Source organism: Chionomys nivalis, chromosome 2, assembly GCF_950005125.1.
Source record: "Chionomys nivalis chromosome 2, mChiNiv1.1, whole genome shotgun sequence".
In the NCBI taxonomy this organism is placed as follows: Eukaryota; Metazoa; Chordata; class Mammalia; order Rodentia; family Cricetidae; genus Chionomys; species Chionomys nivalis.
The window spans coordinates 106,685,022-106,704,674 of record NC_080087.1 but is presented as its reverse complement, the minus strand read 5'-3'; the positions used below and the strand labels follow the sequence as shown (position 1 = coordinate 106,704,674).

General features: G+C 48.2%; 1 protein-coding gene across 1 annotated transcript in view; it reads right to left on the bottom strand.

Annotated features, from left to right (window-relative positions):
• Iqca1 (IQ motif containing with AAA domain 1) overlaps positions 1 to 19,653 on the bottom strand; it is a 122,062-nt gene that overhangs the window by 32,717 nt on the left and 69,692 nt on the right. Inside the window, exons 9-14 of the mRNA XM_057761984.1 lie at positions 18,818 to 18,893; positions 12,001 to 12,107; positions 11,754 to 11,846; positions 8,926 to 8,993; positions 6,225 to 6,307; positions 576 to 683 (exon numbers count right to left, since the gene is read on the bottom strand). Coding sequence (XP_057617967.1) covers positions 576 to 683; positions 6,225 to 6,307; positions 8,926 to 8,993; positions 11,754 to 11,846; positions 12,001 to 12,107; positions 18,818 to 18,893 — 535 coding nt within the window. The remainder of the gene's footprint in view (positions 1 to 575; positions 684 to 6,224; positions 6,308 to 8,925; positions 8,994 to 11,753; positions 11,847 to 12,000; positions 12,108 to 18,817; positions 18,894 to 19,653) is intronic.

The following is a 19,653-nucleotide window of genomic DNA, read 5'->3' as shown; positions in this document are numbered from 1 at the left end:
GCCGCAATTTCCAGTTTCAGAGCTGTGGGCAGAGCTCCACTGTTGGGGTGCTGCCCTCCCAAGGCAGTCACCAACCAGAGGGAAGGAAGACAGACTCCATGCCTTCCTGCATCCTTAGGCACGCCCTAGAGAGGTGTCTGAAGCACGTGATGGAACTCTTCCTTGGTGAGAAGGGACATTGGGGAGGATCAGGAGAGCCTCGGGGAAAGACTGAGTACACAGGAAAGACATTCTACCAATTTCAGAGAGGCGTTACCTCCTCGGGATCCAGTCACACAAGGCACCATGTGAAGGCACACTGCGGCCCTAGCCCTTGGGCTCTGCTGACTGACTTCACAGAGGCCGCCTATCTCCAGCGGACTGCCACACTGCAAACTGGACCCAAAGATATCACAGAAATACTCTTCCCAGCAGGCCCTTCTCTGATGGGCATGTTGGGCACGTACTATGGAAGTGAGACAAGGTTTATATTCTCAGGTGGGAAAGTGAAAAGTCCTTTTGGAGTCAAACAGGAAATACTATCAAAGCAAGAAGGGAGGCTGCTGCCCCAGCTTGTAGGAATGGCCAGGCCTTACCCAAAGGCAGGATTCCGTACAGTGTGATGAGCTGTTTGACATCCAGGAGGGACGGCATGGGCTCCACGGCTACCTGGCGCAGAGTGGTCCCCAGGTAGCTGTACTCACCTGAGGAGGAAGGAAACCTGGATGAGCGAATGGGAAACCAAGCTGGTCTGGAAAGAAACACAGAGAACACAGATGCCACACGAAAGAGCCGTTATGGAGGACATGTCTGGCCCAGTCATATTCCTGATAGCCCACAGCCATCTGAGAGGAAAGCCTTGATCAAGAATTGCCCAGATTAGACTGACCTGTGAGCTTCTCTATGGGGGGATTGTCTAGATGGATAGAGGAAGACTCTGTCCACAGTGGGCAGCACCATCCCTACGCAGGTGGTTCTGGACTCTATAAGGAAGCCAGCTAAACATGGATGAACGAAAGCCAGAGGAGCAAGGTGGCTAGAGGTCTCCCTCCAGGAGTGGTTCCCGCTTGGAGTTCCTGCCCTGACGCCTGTCAATGATGAACTGTGACCGGAAGTGTAAACCAAATAATCTCTTTCCTCCCAGAGTTGCTTTTGGTCATAGGATTTTTTTTTTTTTTTTTTTTTTTATCCCAGCTGCAGAATGAACCCAGGACATCTTCTTGTAGATAAGGTTTGAAGAGAAACTAGGCAAGAAAGCATAGTGATGCCAGAAGTAATAAAAGGCAAATTACGTTAATAGCTACAACAATCTCTCATGGAAGAAAAATGCCGACTCTTTAGCATGTACCAGGCCCTGGATGTGATCCTCCGCGTTGCCCCTCATAGTCCCCATAAAGAGAGAGAAAAAAGCATCGTGTTGTTTGAAATGAGATAAAATTTTGAGTGACAGACAAAGAAGCTAAAACGTTGCAGGTTTTGCTTGAGATGCTAAGAGATGATTCCTTAAATTGTCAAAGTCCCACGATAAATTATTTAAGAGCCATGTGTAGCGTGTGCCCGAGCAGTGCAGTGTGAGAGGAAGGGTCTGAGACTGATTTAGAATAAATAGAAACATCTCCTGTTGAGGGCGATATTAATTTACATTTTTATCATTTTTAAAGGGTTACCAAAGGAATAATACGGAAATAAATCTCTACAGGTTTAATTAAAGATATCAAAGGGCTTAATTGTAACTAGCCATAAATCTGAAGTGTTATTTTCTAACTCATTTAGATAAGGTCACCAAGAAAATTAGTTTGGCTGTCTCCATTTGTCACGAGGGTGAACCTTTATGTACCGCTATGATTCCTGTGATCTGTTTCTGAATTCACGGTGAAAATACTCCCGGAAGGAGACAGGGTATTTGATTGCCCACCCAGATGCTTTCTTTCCTACTTCAGGTCCTCATTGACCCCGGTGAGTGTGTGTGTGTGTGTGTGTGTGTGTGTGTGACAGATGCAGCGTGCACACTCCTGTATGTGAAATGCCAAAGATACCCAATGCCTACAGCATTTCCAAGCATGAGGAAAATTAGAGCTACCATTGGGAGACTGGCTGCTGTCTTGCGCAGGGCAGCCATCCAAATCCTCGGCCTGAAAACAAGAAGTCCTTGGCAAGGACAACGGTATGGGTTGGAGGAATGAGTGATAGTGGACACTTGCATTACGGATCCGGAGACTCCTGCGTTTTAACAAGCAGGTAATAAATAGCAGAATGGTTAATTTAGCCTCTACCAGAAGGGAAAGAGACCCTGTAGCAACCGTTAAATCTAGTGCTGACTGCCAGTAAACACGACAGGAGAAGGGCTGTGAAAGTGACCTCAATTTTCTTGCTTATGTAAATCCATATTAATATCCAGGCAGACCATATTTTCTGGAACCTAACAGATTTTACTTAAACAAATTATATTAAATTAAATTAGGGGGTGTTGGTTCTGATAGAGAGAGGGGTCCAACTAGCCCGGGCTGTTTGCCAAGTAATGAGCCTCACTCTGAAAGCATGCCTCTGTGTTTTATGATTGCCTGGAATGGGAGCCATTATCCCTCCCCATCTCTAGAGTCAGAGCTTAGAAGGTTCTGGATCCCCTGCATAAGCACCAGGTCTTCCAGAAGGGAGAGAAAAGGTGAAAGCCAGGAGAAAGTGTAGTGAGGCAAAGGACATGAAAAGGGACTAGGAAATGCAGGACAGCTGAAAGAGAAGAAACCTGGAATGCACGGAGGGCTGAACTGAGTTCTGGTACAATCTCGATGTTGGCGTCTTTAAGCCCAGCTTCTCACCATGTGACTTACCTGTAAGTGTGTGTGGGGGGGTCTGTGACAATGCTTTTAGGAAATGGGACCACCAGGTGGCCTGAAAATGTCCTTACGGGAACAGGAGAATTGGATACAGAGAAAGACATGCCTGGAGGGAGGATGGGACCCAGAGACGAGGGTGCAGGAGGGGCAAAGCATCCACACATCAGAAGCAGGGGGGATGCGTGGGGTGCTTTCCTCACAGCCTCAGAAGGAGCCCACCCTGCCACACCTCAACATCAGACTTTCAGTCTGCAGAACCGTGAGCCCATCACTTTCCACCGTTTAAACTGCCAGGCTTGCGATCCCTGTTAAGACAAACGTACCAGGCAGGTACAGAGCGAGCAAGGTAAAGAGAAGCCGCGTGGAAGAGCACAGCTGAAAGCAACCAGAAACACACAGTACCCTGGAAATCAAAACAAAATCGGCTACTTGTGTTTCTGTTCTTTTCAATATAGAACTAATAAAGGAATAAAGGACGGAGCAGTTTATCAAAATATTAGTGTGTGTGTGTGTGTGTGTGTGTGTGTGTGTGTGCTGTTTCTTAGAAACTGTCCACCTTGGTTTTGAGACAGGGTCTCTCACTGGCCTGGGGCTCAGTAGGTGGGTACCAGGTAGGCTTGTTGACCAGTGGGCACCAGGGAGCCACCTGTCTCTACTTCCCCAACACTAAGAAGGCCCCACCATACCCAACTCCTTGTCTATGGGATCCAGGGACAGAAGTCAGGTCCGCACGCTAACTGATCTATCTCTATTCAGGGACAGGGATGAGGGCACTCAGGAGCATCTATGAACATAAACAGTGGTCTTTGGCACATCACCAACATTGACTAACTCACCCCTGTCACTCATAGTGGGAACTGCCTGTGGTGTGATGGTCTATGGACAAGCCTAGTGTTACATAGTTACAGGGTTCAGGTCCAGCTATAGTGATGCATATTGAGAATTTCTGGAAATGCTGAAGAACTACACTTGTGTTTGGGGTGAGCTCCCCAGCTTCCAAAGAGAGTACAAATACCAAGTGACTCAAGAGACATCTCCAGGTGAACACATGCAAGACCATGCCTGTGTGCCGTGGCTTTTGGGAGTGGAGTTTTAGAAGCTTGTGGAATCTTCCAAGTTTCAGCAGAGGTGATGAGCACCGAGGAGAATGTGACCTGGCATGAAGAGAGCTTTGGTCCATTTCTCATCAAGCGCAGCAGCTGCTAAGTCATGGTGTGCCAAGACCACTCAGGAGAGTCTTGAGTCGTCTGTAGGTGGCGGGATCTCTTCGTGCTCTGAGTAAATGTGGTGTAGGAGAGGGGTGGGGGCACCCTGAAGACACCAGCCCTTCTCATGCTAACCCCCTGAGTCCACCAATGAAGGTGACAACAGCTTTGGCAGAGGGCTAACAGGAGCTAATGAAGGGCTGAGAACTGGGGGTGTGACTCACGCAGTGTTGCCATTCGTGCATTGAGGCTGCTGCTATGGTCGTTTCCACTCCACAGTAGCAGAAATGAAGGCATTGGAAGATCCAGGGAAGAGCAGGGATGCTGAAAGGCTGGGGTGGGCTAGCTTTGCCTATCCCGATCAACAGTCCCAAACACTGAACACCCAGCCTTAACCCTGTGGTAAAGGAGTTAAAGTGCCCAGAATACTTCACACACAGGAACTTGGAGCTTACGGCTCCCTAGGAGTGGGGTCTGGGCTCTTCAAGATGAGTGTGTTTGAACAGCATTGACCATGCAGTGGTTGCAAAACCAGATTAAATGTTTTGTTTCTTGTGAACCTGAGATCTGGCTAGGAGCCTGCTGCTGGACTTCTGGGTACAGGGTCAGTGCTTGGAGCTGAGCATCTGGGCAGGGGCAGAGCTGAGAGTGGGGAGGGCAGCCCTGACCTGCTGTGGTGTGGGTGACGTCTGGTATATTAAGGGGGGTAACGTGAGAGAGGAGCTGCAAACCACAGGGCTCCAAAAGCTGATTTCAGATCCTAGCGTCGCTGAGCACTGTGTCCCTGGTCTTTGGAATGTGCAGGCTGTGCAGCCTGCTGTGTCCGAGGTTCTTGCTCTCTCCTGCCTCGCATACAGGAAAATCAGGACTCCGAGATGGTATCTCTCTTAGGGCATGAGTCACCCAGGGTCAGCTGGGGGCCACCTCTGTCTAAAAATGCTAAAGAAACCGAGAAAAGAAAATCAAAACCAGTGAGGCAGAGGACGAGGGAAAGCTGATCATTTTCACTGTTTCTGGATGAGAAGATCAGAAACACGAGCTGGCTGAGCGATGCTGAGAACGAAGCTCTTCCCAGGGGTGGGCCATGTGTAACACGGGAAGTCTGTTTTGCTTTTCTGATGAAGGGCACCTGAAGACGTGAGGTGGCTGGTCCAAAATCAGAAATGGATCCCAGGAGGTAATGATCAGTTATCAAAGCACTAGCTAAGGCCCCCTCCATTTGACTGGTAGGTCTATGTTCAGTTGGAGGCTGGGAGTGAAGGGCGGGATTGTAAGTTAGCCTCATGTGTTGCCCAGCTCTGCCAAGATGGACGTGAAGGAAACCAGGGCTGGGGATATGACCCAGAGGGTAAAGTGCTTGCTGAGCAACCATGAGGAAATGAATTGGTGGAAGCTAGACTAGGGGTGTGCATCTACCCCAGTGCTGGGGAGGCCGAGACGGAAGATGTGGGGAACTCATTACCTAGCAGGTCGATCTATGAGCTCCAGGTTCTGTGAGACTCCCTATCTCAAAACAGAGTGGAGCGTGACAGTAGGAGACACAGGTCAACCTCGGCTCTCCACATGCCTGTGCACATACGTGCAACACACATGTGCAAAATCTAAAAGAGAAAACCATGGAATGGTGGGGTAGTGAGGAGATACCTAAGACAATAGAACAGAAGATTCCATAATCAAGGCTCAACAAACAGAGCCAGACTCCTGGACAAATGAAGGTTGGGTGAGGCTGGCCCGAGCCTACGTTCCTGTACTCTGAGAGGGGAAGAGGTGAATGGGCATCTGGGTGGCAAAATTGCCAGTGGATTCTCAGGTGTTTGTATGACAGATGGCTTGGAGCAATCTCTAGAGTGAGTCCCAGGTTCCGCCCTGGAGACCGTTCATCATCTGTAAAGGGAAAAAGGAAGCTTTCCAAGAAACAGTCTGAGGATAACACCTTCACCACCAGTTCAACTTAAACGCCACCAGGCGAGACAAAGAGGCTTAGGGTATCTCCAGTGAGAGGCCCGAGGATGCACCAATGCAACCCCTGTCAAAAATATTTAACCTGTACGAAACAGCGAAGAAATCAACAAAGAACCCAGATGCCTGTAAAGCAACACAGACTGTTCGGAACGGTGCAGTTTGGAGAGAGACACAAGTGGCATACATGTGTAGCACCCACGAGTGCCGTGTGACAGAGGCGCACCCTGTTCTCAGTGTACTTTACCGATGTAATCGGAGAGGTTAACCTTCAGAGACTGGATCAGCAGGCCTTTTTCAACCAGTTCCTTGTACAGAGAATCGATGGTCCTGGGGAGGAAACACATGGCCTCTGTCATCAGCACGCACTAACACACAGGGCCACGACTTCTCTGAAGTATGCTTTCATATATGCAAATAAATGGGTTTTTGAAATATTTCTACAATTTAGGGATAAATTAGGCTTTTTGAAAACAGTATTTTCAGCCAACCATGTGCATATTGGATATTTCCCATTAATAATTTCCCATTATATTTATGGGCTTCCGAGACCTCCTATGACTCCATCAGTCTTCATGATGGTCCAAATATGAGTTAGAAATTACCCATAATAGTAATACAATGGGCCTAGAATTTTATTTTCAGTTAGCATCTGTAAGCCAATAAATCATTAGCCTTTGTGAAATTTCTGTTTCTTTGGAACTTGCTAGTACAGTGGTTTACCATCTACAAAAAGCAAGAGTTGCTTATACTGGAGACAATTCTGTGTGTGTGTGCTATGTGTGTGTATGCAGTACAGGCCAGAGGTTGATGTGTTGATGTGTTATCTGGAGCTTCACAGGCTGATCAAGCCATCTTTTCAGTCCTGAAGTTTTTTTTCTCCCTACATAGCCCTGGTTGTCTGGAACTCACCATGTAGACCAGGCTAGCTTCAGAGTCATAGAGTACCATCTGCCTCCCCCCTCCTGAGTGCTGGGATTAAAGGCGGTGCCACCATGCCCAGCCTGAAAATAACTATTTTTGTTTTATTTGAGACAGGGTCTCACTATGTAGCTTTGGTTGTCCTGGAGCTCACTATGTAGACCAGCCTGGTCTTGAACTCACAAAGATCTACCTACCTCTGCCTCATGAGTAATGGGACTTTGCCACCACTCCTGGCTGAAGATAATTCTTATATGGAAGCTAAATCATCCAAATCTGTGCTTGTGTCAGGTGGGTGTGGCTCTCTGTGTTGTATATACATGACAAAACAACAACAGCAACACTTCTCAAAAAGGGCTTGGGCATACAGCCAGGATGAGGAAGATTTGTAACCTCCATGTGACACAGCTTAAGAGTTATGGGAGAAAGGAGTCTCAACTGAAGTGTCGTCTAGATCAGACTGACTTGACCTTTCAGGTATGCCTGTCAGGGTTTGTCTTTATCATTAAATGATATTGGAGGACCCAGAACCCTGTGGGCAGCATCATTCCTTAGGCAGATGAAAAGCAACCTAGGTGTGAGCCAGTGAACGAGCCAGCTAGCAATCGGCCTCCTCCACATTTCCTGTTCTACTCCTTGGCTGTAAGTGACTTCCTTGGCTGTGCGGAATAGCGAGCAGGCTCACCTTCAAGTCCCCATCCTGACTTTCCACAATGATGAGCTATGGCTTGGAGTTTTAGCTAAAATAACCCTCTTCTTTCCTAATCTGTTTTCGATCAGTGCTCTTATCACAGAATCAGAAAGGAAGCTAGAATGAACTGTTTCTGACTTATATGAGACAGATTCCAGGGCAAGGAAACATCCCAGAATACATTCAGCGTCTAGCAGTCATTACAGGGGGCCACCTCTGCAGCCATGCCGGTCAGCACCACTTTACTGGTGATGGTGACACTTCAAATACAAAGGAAAGTGGACGAATCCTTTAACTAGGAAGGAGCAGGGTCATGTTGGGAGACCCCAGTGTTCACTCCCGGTTTCTCATTTCTTCACTCTGTTTTGGAACTAAGGCAAAACCAAATGGATATAAACTCAGTGGCTCTATGTGTTCATCTGGCCAGACTCCCCTCAAAATGACCACGTATCGTGTATTTCTGTCCCGGATAGTTTCAGCATTCATGCAATGAAAGATGTCTGTCTTTTCATGAATGAGGGTACCGGAGACTCAAAATGTACCCTAGAACACTTGTAGGCGCCAAGCCATTGAACAATGTAACCTCAAGGGGGGGCTACTTCCAAGCACACACCAGCTGTGGGTTACTCTGCCTGCCTCGGGGGTGACCGTAGGGGGACTTCCAAGAATTCAGTAGGCTTCTTTTTCCATGGATGTCATTCATATCTGCTATGAGCAAAACCCACAGTAAGAGGAGCATGCTGAAGAATGACGCCCAGCCTCCTTTCGGCAGGCGTTAACTGAACTCCCTGACAAAGTGACGCCTTCACAAAACACAAGCATTTCGAGCCATCTATTAGCATTGAAGTGGGGCAAATGAACCTCAAGATTACAAAGAGTTGCCTGGAGACCCAGCTGCAACACATCTTTCTTCTGGTTCCCTCCAAGCCGTGCAAAGGGGACAGGGTGAGGCTGTAAAGAAAATGAGGTTCCCCCTGCGCAGAAGAAACTCAACTTGCATGTTCTGAAGTCTCATGATGTTATTTTCTCGGCCATTTTTAATAAGTGCCACCCCCTGACTCCCATGCAAATATTAGAATTTTTAGAAGTAACAGGAACGCGGATGTGGCAGGCAGCTTTACCTCCAAGCAAGCAGTCCTGTTGTGTATTTTTTTTCAATCTAGAGTCTAGACAGGGCTTCCTCCAGTGCCTGCCACTACCCCACTCTGTCTAGGAGGTGCATGGTAGGACTGAGAGGGGCTGCCTCACCTTGGCCTGCTCTGTGATTTGGGGGGGCATCTCTACATTTCTTATGTATTCTGCACCTGTCACCCCCAGAACAAGCCCCACGCCTCACCTGTCAGCTGTTAGGTCCTTGTCCTTCTTTCCCCGTTTCCCTTTCTTCTTGCCTTTCTTTCCTTTACCCTGTTTAAAGAAAGTGGAAATGAGCAATGTTTTCATTAAAAAAAAGAGCAAGCAGACGGCTCCTGAAGGCATCTTCTCGCCTTCCTTTGAATTGCTTTTGCATCTTTGACAAAAATTAGTTGTATGTATTTGTGGTCCAGGGCTCCCTGGGCCGTTTGTCCCTTTGCACCGACATTCACTTGCTGTCAGTCTGTATGTCTGTATTCTCCTACGAACAGCACATATTATTGATTAACATAGCTGTGTTGCTTGGAGGCAAATTCCTTCTATAGTTAATTGGTTGAGAGTTTTTCTCACAATAAAATATTGAACTATGTCCCTCTATCTCTGAAATGGCCTAGAACAAGACAATTGATCTAATAATAATGAATGATTTAGGCTCTTCAACTCCATCCCATCAATGTGGTGGTGCACAGAGACCTATCTGTGCATGCCAAACCATCCTTGCATTGCACGGTCCTGGAGCAAAATCCATCTAATTGTTGCCAAATTCAGTTTTCTAGTGTCTTGTTGAAGATATGTGTTCCCCTGTGAGGAATACTGACACCTAGCTTTGTTTTATTGCAGTGTCTTTATCTGGCTTTGGTTTCAGGATGCTAGAGGGCTCATAAAAGAACTTAGAAGTCTCCCCTCTTCTATTACTGTTGGATTTTTAAAAACCAACTTTTTTTTCTCTTTCTCTTTCACCTTCACTGGAAGTTAGACCGTGACACTCCAAGTTATTCATTTAGTCTGTAGGGACCAGTCTTCATAGGAGTTAGACTTAACAATAAATACACACAATAATATGCATTAAGGGTTTGCTCTGAGCCAGAGATAGTCGCTTATGTCCAAACATTCCTATATTCATGGCCCTTAGGTAGGAGAAAGATGCTACCCTGGCATCACCAGAAAATATGACATCCACCGGTGACAAAGCACAGGTGTGACACAGAGTGTGACTCATATGCAAAGAAACCAGAGCCACTACGGGATTCCCAGAGGCCTCCCTGAGGAAGATACAGAGATGCCACTCGAGAGTGTGAATGAGGAGTGTCCAAATCAGACTTGTGTTTAGGAAGGACCACTTAGGATATTGGATAATCTCTGACCAAGTCACCATCTCCAGAAAGGGCAGAAAACTGCTGTGGGCTATGCTGTGTGTGTGTGTGTGTGTGTGTGTGTGTGTGTGTGTGTATCATCCCTGGCTAAATGGTTTTCGTATGAGACTCCTTGTTATCGATTAAGTTTTAACTTGCTTTGAAGTTCATCCTTAGGCCACCTGGCTTGGGACTGGGCTGTGAAAACCCTTCTAGCTACACAACTGCCCGCAATCCTTTGAGAGATCCTGGCACCACTGTGATATGGTGGCTTCTCGAAGATGCTAGACCACAGGGAATGAGATGAGGTCGGAGGAGGAAGGCAAGATTGCTGTGGCCTTGACTTGGCCACTGAGGAGAAAGCCTGCCATCTGATAGGAGGTCACAGCCACTTTTGAAATATGTTTCCCACTGTGATCAGCTCAATTTCCATGTCTAGTTATGAACACATTCCCCTTTTCATAGATGAAGACACACGTGAAGTTCCAAAGTGGCAGCAAGAGCTGTTCCTGTAAAGGAGAGGGGACTGCTTCAGGTCACTGTGTTGTTCCTTCAGAACAATGCTCTGGGGGACAATTTAAATGACTTTAGAGTTAAGCTATATTTTAGCACAAAATGGACCAAGAGAACTGTCCTAAGGTCAGGTGTCCCCTGAGATGCCAAGACTCGACCCAGTGCAACTGAGCTCATGGGTCACAGGCAAGATGGCTTAGTGTCTCCAAACCATAGGATTCTTGGGTCTTTGATAACACTGCCAGGGAGGAGTCTTGGATTTCTCTTTTGAGCATTCTGGCTCAGTTGCTGGGCTGTCTGTGGGATGAAGGTGGAAACAGGAGGCTAAAGGAAGGCGCTGCACATGCTTCCGTCTGACTGGCTGCTGCAAACCGCCGTGAGATGGATGTGTGATGATTCAAGAGCTGCACCCACCCAGTTTCTTTCAGCCTGACCCTCACACTCATAAAGCCCACTTGCTGTTACTGTTACTGCATTCACTACAGACGGACCCGCAGGAACAGATGGGGTGGCGGGATTGGGGCATTTGTTACAGTCCCTCAGAGAGTGCTCATCTTGGGTAAGGTGATATGAACCTGTAATGGGTCGTCCTGTGGATGATCCTCTCAGAAGGCAGGGTTAGTCCTACTTAAGGGCCATACCACAGAGCACTGAGTGGTGAACAGTGAGATCAGCGGAAGGGGGATGCTTGGTGACTTAGTCATTGTTCTATCCCTGTGATGAGACACCATGACCAAGGCAACTCTCATGAAAGAAAGTCTCTAGCTGGGGCTTGCTTACAGTTTCAGAGGTTGAGTCCATTACCATGATGGGGAAGCATGGAGGCACACAGACAAACAAGGTGCTGGAGAAGCAGCTGACAGTCCTACATCTGAATCCACAGACAGAGGGAGAAGAGAGAGCCACTGGGCCTGGCTTGGGCTTCTGAAACCTTAACCCACGTCACTAGTGACATCCTAGTGACATGCTTCCTTCCACAAGTCCACACCGAATCTTCCCCAAGCAGCATCACTCCTTCATGACCGAGCATTCAAATAAGTGAGCCTATGGGGGCCATTCTTATTCAGATCACCACGCTCCGTGTAACACGCATCCTGGGAACAGCAGCTACCCAGCAGGCGCTGCTGTCCATGGCAGAGTCTGCTGCCTACGTTTGTTTAACACTCACCTTCTTCCCTTTCTTCCTCCGGGCCGGGAGCTCCTTCTCTCTGTTCACAGCCAGCTTAAGGTTTTTCAGCTCTTGTCTCATCAACTCGTCAACCTAGGAGAAAATTTGTACACGGTTCTTAATGTGATTCTGCATGCTCGTGTCTCCTCGGGGTCAATTCTCGGATTGCTCATCAATTTGAAAACTGTAAAAAGTGTAATTGTTGCAGTGAATGGTTTTGTTCTACTGGAGGCAAGTGCATGCATACCTGAACCCTTATCTCCAACTCTAGTTCCTTCCGTTTCTCCTCCTTGATCATTTCTGGGTCATAGTCTTGAGGAAAATTCCAAGATTCATCTTTATTCAGCCACATGTCTGTACTCCACAAGGACAGAGAAAAAGGAAATTAAAAAAAAATTCTGTTCCACATCTAGGTTTATGAGCACTGTTCCTGTAATCTCAACACACACTAATCTGTCTAGATTCTAGAAGAGAAGTTGGGATAAGGAAGCCAGAGAATGACAGGGTTCATAGCCCTGCCGTGGTGTGATATCCTGAAGGAAGGAGAGGAAATGGAATACGAAAACATCAGGTAAAGACATGGGAGTGGGTGGTTTTGTCAGCTCAACACAACCTAGAGTCTCCTGAGAGGAGCCTGAGGAACTGTCTAGACCAGGAATTGTGATGCACTATTTTGGGGAGGCCTGGTACAGGACAGCTTCAAGAAGACATGGACACAAAGGTCTGGTTTCTAAAGTGTGGGTCTGATCTGCAAGCTAGAGACATCAACCCAGTGGCCACGTGGTCACTTACGGAAAAGCAATGGATGTCACCATGCGCAGGTTAGGTGGGCCTACTTTAACGGATGTCACCATGCCCAAGTGAGATGGGCCACTTCCTAGACAAGCTCCGAGGTCAACAGACGCTAACTGGCAAAGATCCTGGGCGGATTCCAGCAAGGATTCGCTCACCCCGCCTGAACCCTGCCTGAGAATGATGTGAGCAGATCTGGGTGAGCTGGTCAGGGTCCCCCACCTTACCACACCACAGTCTCCACCACCAAGATCTGTGGGTAAGCCAGTGGGGGATCTCAAGGGCGAGGCGGGTGCTCGAAAATGCAGAATGTGGACTCACAAGAAACACAGAGAGAACAGATTTCAAACTGGAGTGTTCTCCATGACCCGACTCTTCCCCGTGTCCTCCCCTAGGCAGCGCAGCTGCATGCGAAGGGCCTCACTGGCTGGGTCCAGAGCACAGGATGGATGCCAGGGTAGGGGGAGGGGATGAATGGTGCCACCAGTGCGAAGGCGATGAAAGAGCTGGGGCTGAAGTTCAAGGTGTGCTGTCATCTGGTGTGGCAGGGGCCAAGCCTGGAATAATAGGGATACCTGGCATGGGCAGACGATGCTTCTACCAGAAGACATGTGGTATGAAATGAAAATCCCAATGTCGGGGGTAGGACCTTTTCCTATAAGAAGTCGTTGGTCAATGAACCTCCAGAGGTCTCCCAGAAGGAACAGGAGCTATGGCCAGTAGTTTTGGTTGCTCGTCATGACCATATGGTAAGACTGTATTGCTGAAGACATAGTAACGAGGCTGGAGCTGACCAGGAAGCTTCTCTATGCTGGCTAGTGCTCATAGAGCTAGAAGGTGCTGTGTAGCTGCTGGGGCAGGGAAGTCATACCCACAGCTGGGCTCTGTAAGCTGCATGGCCAGATGTGCCCACTAGTGAACCAGGAGTGTGACCACTGAGGGACAACCAGCCACTTTCTGAGCTGTTGAGGCCTGCTCCACAGGACGGAATCCATGCCTAGAACTGTACACCTGGTTAAAACCCATGGCTGTGGAAGTCCCAGATCATAGCGGGGAACCTGTTACTGTTGGCTTGATATATGGACGTGTCAGACTGCCTTCTGAACATTTATGTCTGTACCCATAGCGCTAGCCCAAACCCTCCTCAGAGAAGCTTCTGTCTGAAATGGGCAGCTGTGATTGGGCAAAGCGCCCAGAAAAAGCACCAGGTCATATCTCTATCAGTCTGACCGAGGCTCAGGGAACGTTATGGGAAAGGGGGAAGAAAGAATGTATGAGCAGGAAGATGGGAAATTCTGGCTTCTGGACGTGCCATGGCCCCTGGACCCATGACCTCACAGCGGCCATGTTTACATGCACATGACCTGTACCCATCAAGCCAATCAGCATTTCAGCATGGGTGGGGAGGGGCTCATTACGCCCTATGTCTAGCTAAGGAGCCACTGGCAGTGTATGGCTGTTTTGGCAGCGAGGGGGTCATTTTGGGGGGGTACTACTGCTGTGGTCACCCGTGCTCTGGTGGATGGTCCCACAGGATGTACATGTGGGAAGCATTGATTGGACTCAGGAGAGTATGAAAAAACCGAGAGATCATGAAGGTTGGAGGGGACGTGCTAGGGGAGTTTAGGGAGAATGGGAACGGAGAACCGGGGGTGGATATGATCAGAATGCATTATATACATATATGAAATTATCAAAGAATAAATAGAAATAGTCTTAATAAGCTCATTTCGTGAAGTACACATTATTCTAAAATGTAGAACAGACTAAATGTAGGGCTGACAGCTACTTGATTTTTTGAGACAGGGTTTCACTATATAGTCCAACTGGCCTTGACCTAGAGGTCTCCTATTTTATGATAGGATTATGGGTATGCACTGCCTGGCTCGCTGGGTTCTTTCTCTGTGTTAACAAAACAAAACAAAACAAAACACCCCTTACATTTCCCCCTGACAATAGCAAAGAGAGTTTCAGTGAGTTACAAAGTGCCGTCTACTAATGCTAACTGCCTGACGCGCCTCCACTTTGCAGGACTGCTAAGTTTTCAATCACCATACGTTTACCGCTTGCATTAAGACATCAGAGAGCAGAGTCGCTTCACTATCTATGCACAGGGACCCACTTCTCAGGCTCCCCAGACTCTGAGAACAAGACGTTCAGAATAGGAGCGTGGAATGCTTAAGGCTCCGCGAGTATCCTGCCCGGTCACAGTTAGCCAGCCATTCACACACTGGAGCCGCAGCTACGCTTTGTTAGACGGTCCCTCACAAGCAGCCCTCTGATCTCCCCTCTACAAGTTCTCAATGGGCTGATTTTTCCCTTCGAAGTGCTGCTTTCTCATGACACTTCTGCACAGGGCACTGTTCAATCCCTTCAGGAATTTCATGGGCATTTGTAAATGCAGGAAGCTGTTTGGGACCCTCAGAGGGCACTTGTCCCCACTCTGTCGCAGCCAGAAGGAGCTTTTTATCCTGAGACTGTGAAAAGCAGGCCAGGGCCCTTTCACATGGAGGGGACAGGGAGGGCTGTGCGGTGGGGGGGTGGGGGAGCTGAGGGGTTTAATCTTAGTGATTAAAATGCTAACGCATTATTTGAGAAGGCAAACCTTTGGTTTTAATGAGAAGGATTCGAAGATGAAGAAATTTCTATTTAAGTTACTGAAGAGCTGGAGGATGACAGCCAAGCCTCCAACTAGAAGACCCTTGCGGCTTCTCCCTGCTTCTTGGATTTCATGGAAACCGGCTGTGCCCAATAGATAGTGGTAAAGACAGGATGTCACAGGTTAAAAGACCTGGCTTTCCATGGGAATGCTGAATTACCCCCAAATTCATTTTTGCTTTTTGTCAAAAAAGAAGCGGATACACAGTGCTTGCAATAGTGTTAAAAGACAGCAACGATGAAACCCTTGCACCATCTGCCTCTGGCTCACAGACTGATGCATTCATTTCCGCGTTCATTCACTCGCAAAGGAAGGAAATTCAGTGTTAGTTATAAAGCTGCCGAGTTGATGAGTCTCAGACCAGGCCTTGCTTCCAGAGCAACTAGGTGACAGATCTTGCCCTCCAGGACTTAGGCCCCACTGCGGGAAGCCACACGCCCATTGCTTGGCATCTGGGCTGAGTGCAAAGGGGCAAGGTGGGTACAGGTGGGGACAGAGACTGCCGCTCTGTGGAGGCCCCAGGAAGGCTTTTCCCGGCACAAGGCCTGAAGGGACAAGCATTGTGCACAAGGGGAGTAGGCGGCACATCGCTGCTGGGCATGCTAGAGAAAGAGAGGTGTGTGTGTTGGGGGAGGGGGGATGAAGGCGTGGCCTTGTGAGCTCCTTTAAACGCATCAGGTTTGCATAGTGCACTCCCTGTATGGTCAGAGTTCAGAGCCTGGCGTGACGAGGGAGGCTTTCCTTCCCTAACATGTCTTCCTCTGCCCTCATTTGCTGTGCATAGCTGTTTGAAAAGGGATGGGGTTGGGGGAGTCAGGCAAATTCTGAGGGTAAATATGTGCACGTGGCCCTACACACGCTGGAAGTCCGTCCTGCTTAGCCTATCTCGGATGATGGTGCCGCCATAGTGAGGGAGAGAAGAGAAGACAGGAGTGTGGCTGGCAGTGAGCAGAGATCGGGGAGGCCCTCTGATGGTTGGGAGGGCCTGGAGGGCTCCCAGGAGAGGGCAAGGGAGAAAATGAATGTGAAATTCCTCGGCTCCTCTGTGTGGAAGCCACTCTGAAGGCTAGTGGGAGACAATGCACACACAGCACGCATGGGGGTAAAAGGACAAGAGACAAGACGGTGCAGTGCAGTGTCTTGTCCACTATCATCCTTGTTCACACACACGCATACACACACCAGTGAAACCCTAGTCAGGCCTAGACTTGCAGAGTGGATTGCTGAAGGCCCTGACTACTCAAGGCCCATTTCCCCTTTCATTCTCATTTGCACAACTGCCCAGCTTGGACCCTCCCCATCTGATGCCCTGCAGACATGTTGGTGGGTGATGTCATTTTTGGATCTCTAGATTAGTGTCGCATCCAGCACAGTGGAGACAATCAGAGTTTGCCGAGTGAATATGTGAGCGGAGGGATGTTTTCGATGGCAACTGTTCTGCTCCATTGCAAGTCAATGTTAGGGTGAATTCTCAGACTTTAAGATGGCAGGCTCCCCAATAGTCAGTCCCTCCTGACAAGGGCAAGGACTGTGTTCATTGTATGATTCCTATGAAGACTGAATGACACGGGCACAAAAAAAAATTGTCTTTGCATGTTCTGGGCACCTGGTGAATGTTAGCTTTGGCTTCGTTCCTCCTTGGTGGACTCAGGGGTCGTATGCTAACTGTCACGGTCACCCGTGGCCTCTCCCAGAGCATCCTGCACGCCCTAGTGGTTTGTAAGACGGCACCTGCTGGGATATAGTTAGCATAGTGGACCTGTAACTATAGTGGAATTGCTGTTAAGGATATGATCCAATTTGCTGGGATAAACACCTTGAATCAATATTAAATACATACATATCTATCTGTCTGTCTATCATCTGTCAACCTATCATCTGTCCATCTGTCTGTCTGTCTATCTATCTATCTATCTCTCTATCTCTCTATCTATCTTTCTACCTATCTATCTATTATCATCTATCAATCCATTCATCTATCTGACCCAGTGTTGTCCAGATCAGACTCAGGTTAGGAAGGAGGTCCACGATTAGCTGATGTTTGAAAACTTTCTCCTTATTTCCTTTCCCAGGAATTTTCACAACAGTACTAGGGACCAGGGCCATGCTGACCAATCATCTGCTGCTGAGATTTATCCCAAGGGTGCAATAGAGCTAAGGAGCTGCATATCAGTCCTGGCAAAATACGACAGACATCTGAAAAGTCAGAGCCCATGCGCTCACACACTCGGCCAGGTTCTGGCTAGGCTAATGGAGTTGAGCCCCCGACAAAACAATAGTCAGAACTAGACGGGTCTTGGTCTGAGGGGATTAAGATTTGTACATATGGAATTCATTTCTTTGATGTAATGCCTTTCTTCATGCCACTAAGCCAGAGAGTGGTCAGCTGCAGAGTGCACAATGGGAGAAAGTTCCAGAATGCTCCCACCCTGTATGTGTGTCTTTCTCCTCAGTTTTTCTAGATTCATTTCTGTTGCTGTGAAAAACACCCTGACCAGAAAAATCATGTAGGGCAGGGAGGTTAATCTGGCAACAGTCCATCACTGTAGGGACACTGAGGCAAGGGCTCAGCCAGTTAGTTGTATCACACTCACCATCAAGAACAGGGAGAAAGAATCTCCCATGATGCCTTCTTGCTGTCACCCAGCTAGCCTTCTTTACTCTGATATAGTCCAGGGATCAAGTCAAGGAATGACGCCTCCCACAGTGGGCTGGGCCTTCCCATATCAATGAACATTCAAGACAATCTCCCATGGAGGCTCTCACAGGCTGACCTTATCTAGACAATCTGAAAAAGACATGCTTACAGGCTGACCTCATCTAGAAAATCTTTGAGACTATTTCCTAGGTGATTTTTGGGCTGTGTCAAATTGACAATGAAAAATAATTGTGTTGATTAGATTATTATTATTGTTAATTATTTACCAAATTAACATAAGATAGTGGGAATCTTAGTTTAAAAAGTATTTCCATTGCTAGGTGGTCATGGTGCATGCCTTTAATCCCAGAATTCATGAGGCAGAGACAGGCAGATCTCTGTGAGTTCGAGGCCAGCCTGGTCTACAAGAGTGAGTCCCAGGACAGCCAGGGCTACACAGAAAAACCCTGTTTGGAAAAACCAAACAAACCTCCAAACCAATCAACCAACCAAACTGCTTCCATCATATTGGCCTATAGCCAAGTCTATGGAGGCACTGTCTTGACTAAAGATTAATGTGGGAGGGGCCCAGGCTACTGTGGGCTGTGCCACCCCTGGTAGGCAATGCTCTAAGAAAACAAGTGAACCACCATCGGGAGCAAGCCAGTAAGCACAGTTCCTACATGGTCTTTGCTCCAGTTCCTGCTTCCAGGCTCTTGACTTGAGTTCCTGTCCTGATTTCTCTTCATGACAGACAGTGAGCTAAAACATACCCTTTCTGTCCCAGGTCGCTTTTCTTAAACTAAGACGACAGTAGCCACCACGACTCTATGCTTTCTGGAAGTACGAGGAGCAGGAGAGGGACTGGTTTTGGCTGGATTCGCATAACATAGCCTCCCGTGATTGAGCACCTGGGATGTGCCCGCCCACTGGAGCGTGGGCACACTCAGCAGACAGGCATTCTCCTGGACTGACCTTGGTATAAGCTATTTCCTTCCTCCATCAGTTGAAGGAAAAGGCTTGGTGACATCTTCCATTCTTCGTCTTCTTCCTGTTCACAGCAGAGTAATATTCTTGTGAATCACAGGAGCAATTTATCTGTTAAGACCAGACAGCGAAAGGCACACAAGCTGTGGTTGATGGGGACTGTTGGTCCTGCCCCTCCCACCCGGGGCATGATCTGAGCAAGGAGTGTCACAACCAGCACTGGAGGCCTGGATGGCCAGGCTACTGAGACATTTGTCACCCACACACTGTTTCTGCATGGTGGCCTACCCACAGGCCTGGTTTGGGTCCCACCTTATAAGGACTTGCTCATTGCTGTCTAAAGGCTGAGCTCTCAGCTTGGGTCCTGTCTACATCCCCTGTCGTCCCCATAGCCAGGGTTTGAGCTTCTCTGCACTCTGAGATTTATTGCACCCCTTGCCATTTTTGGGCTTTTGTGTGTACTGGTGCTGTTCCTTCTCCTTGTCACTTGTCCTTTGAGTCTGGGAATCAGCCACAGCCTCTTCTTCACTGGAAATAAATTGGCTTCCCCTGTGGAGTCGGGGTCTGGAGAACTCTGAAGTCCAAGCCCAAAGATGCTTTCCTTGGCTACTTCTGTCAGTGCTATACACCAGGACAGGAGACTGCCATCTGCTAGCTGCAGTCATAGCTTAGCTTTGAGCCCCTCTGTCCCTCTGTCCCTGAATGTGAGAACCAGCCTTGCAGGCTCTCATCTGGGGTTTCTGTCACATCGGTAGTTCCTGGTGACAAATGTCATACATGGTTCTTGTTCGTGTCACAAAGGGCCAAAGGAAGCATGCTGGCCG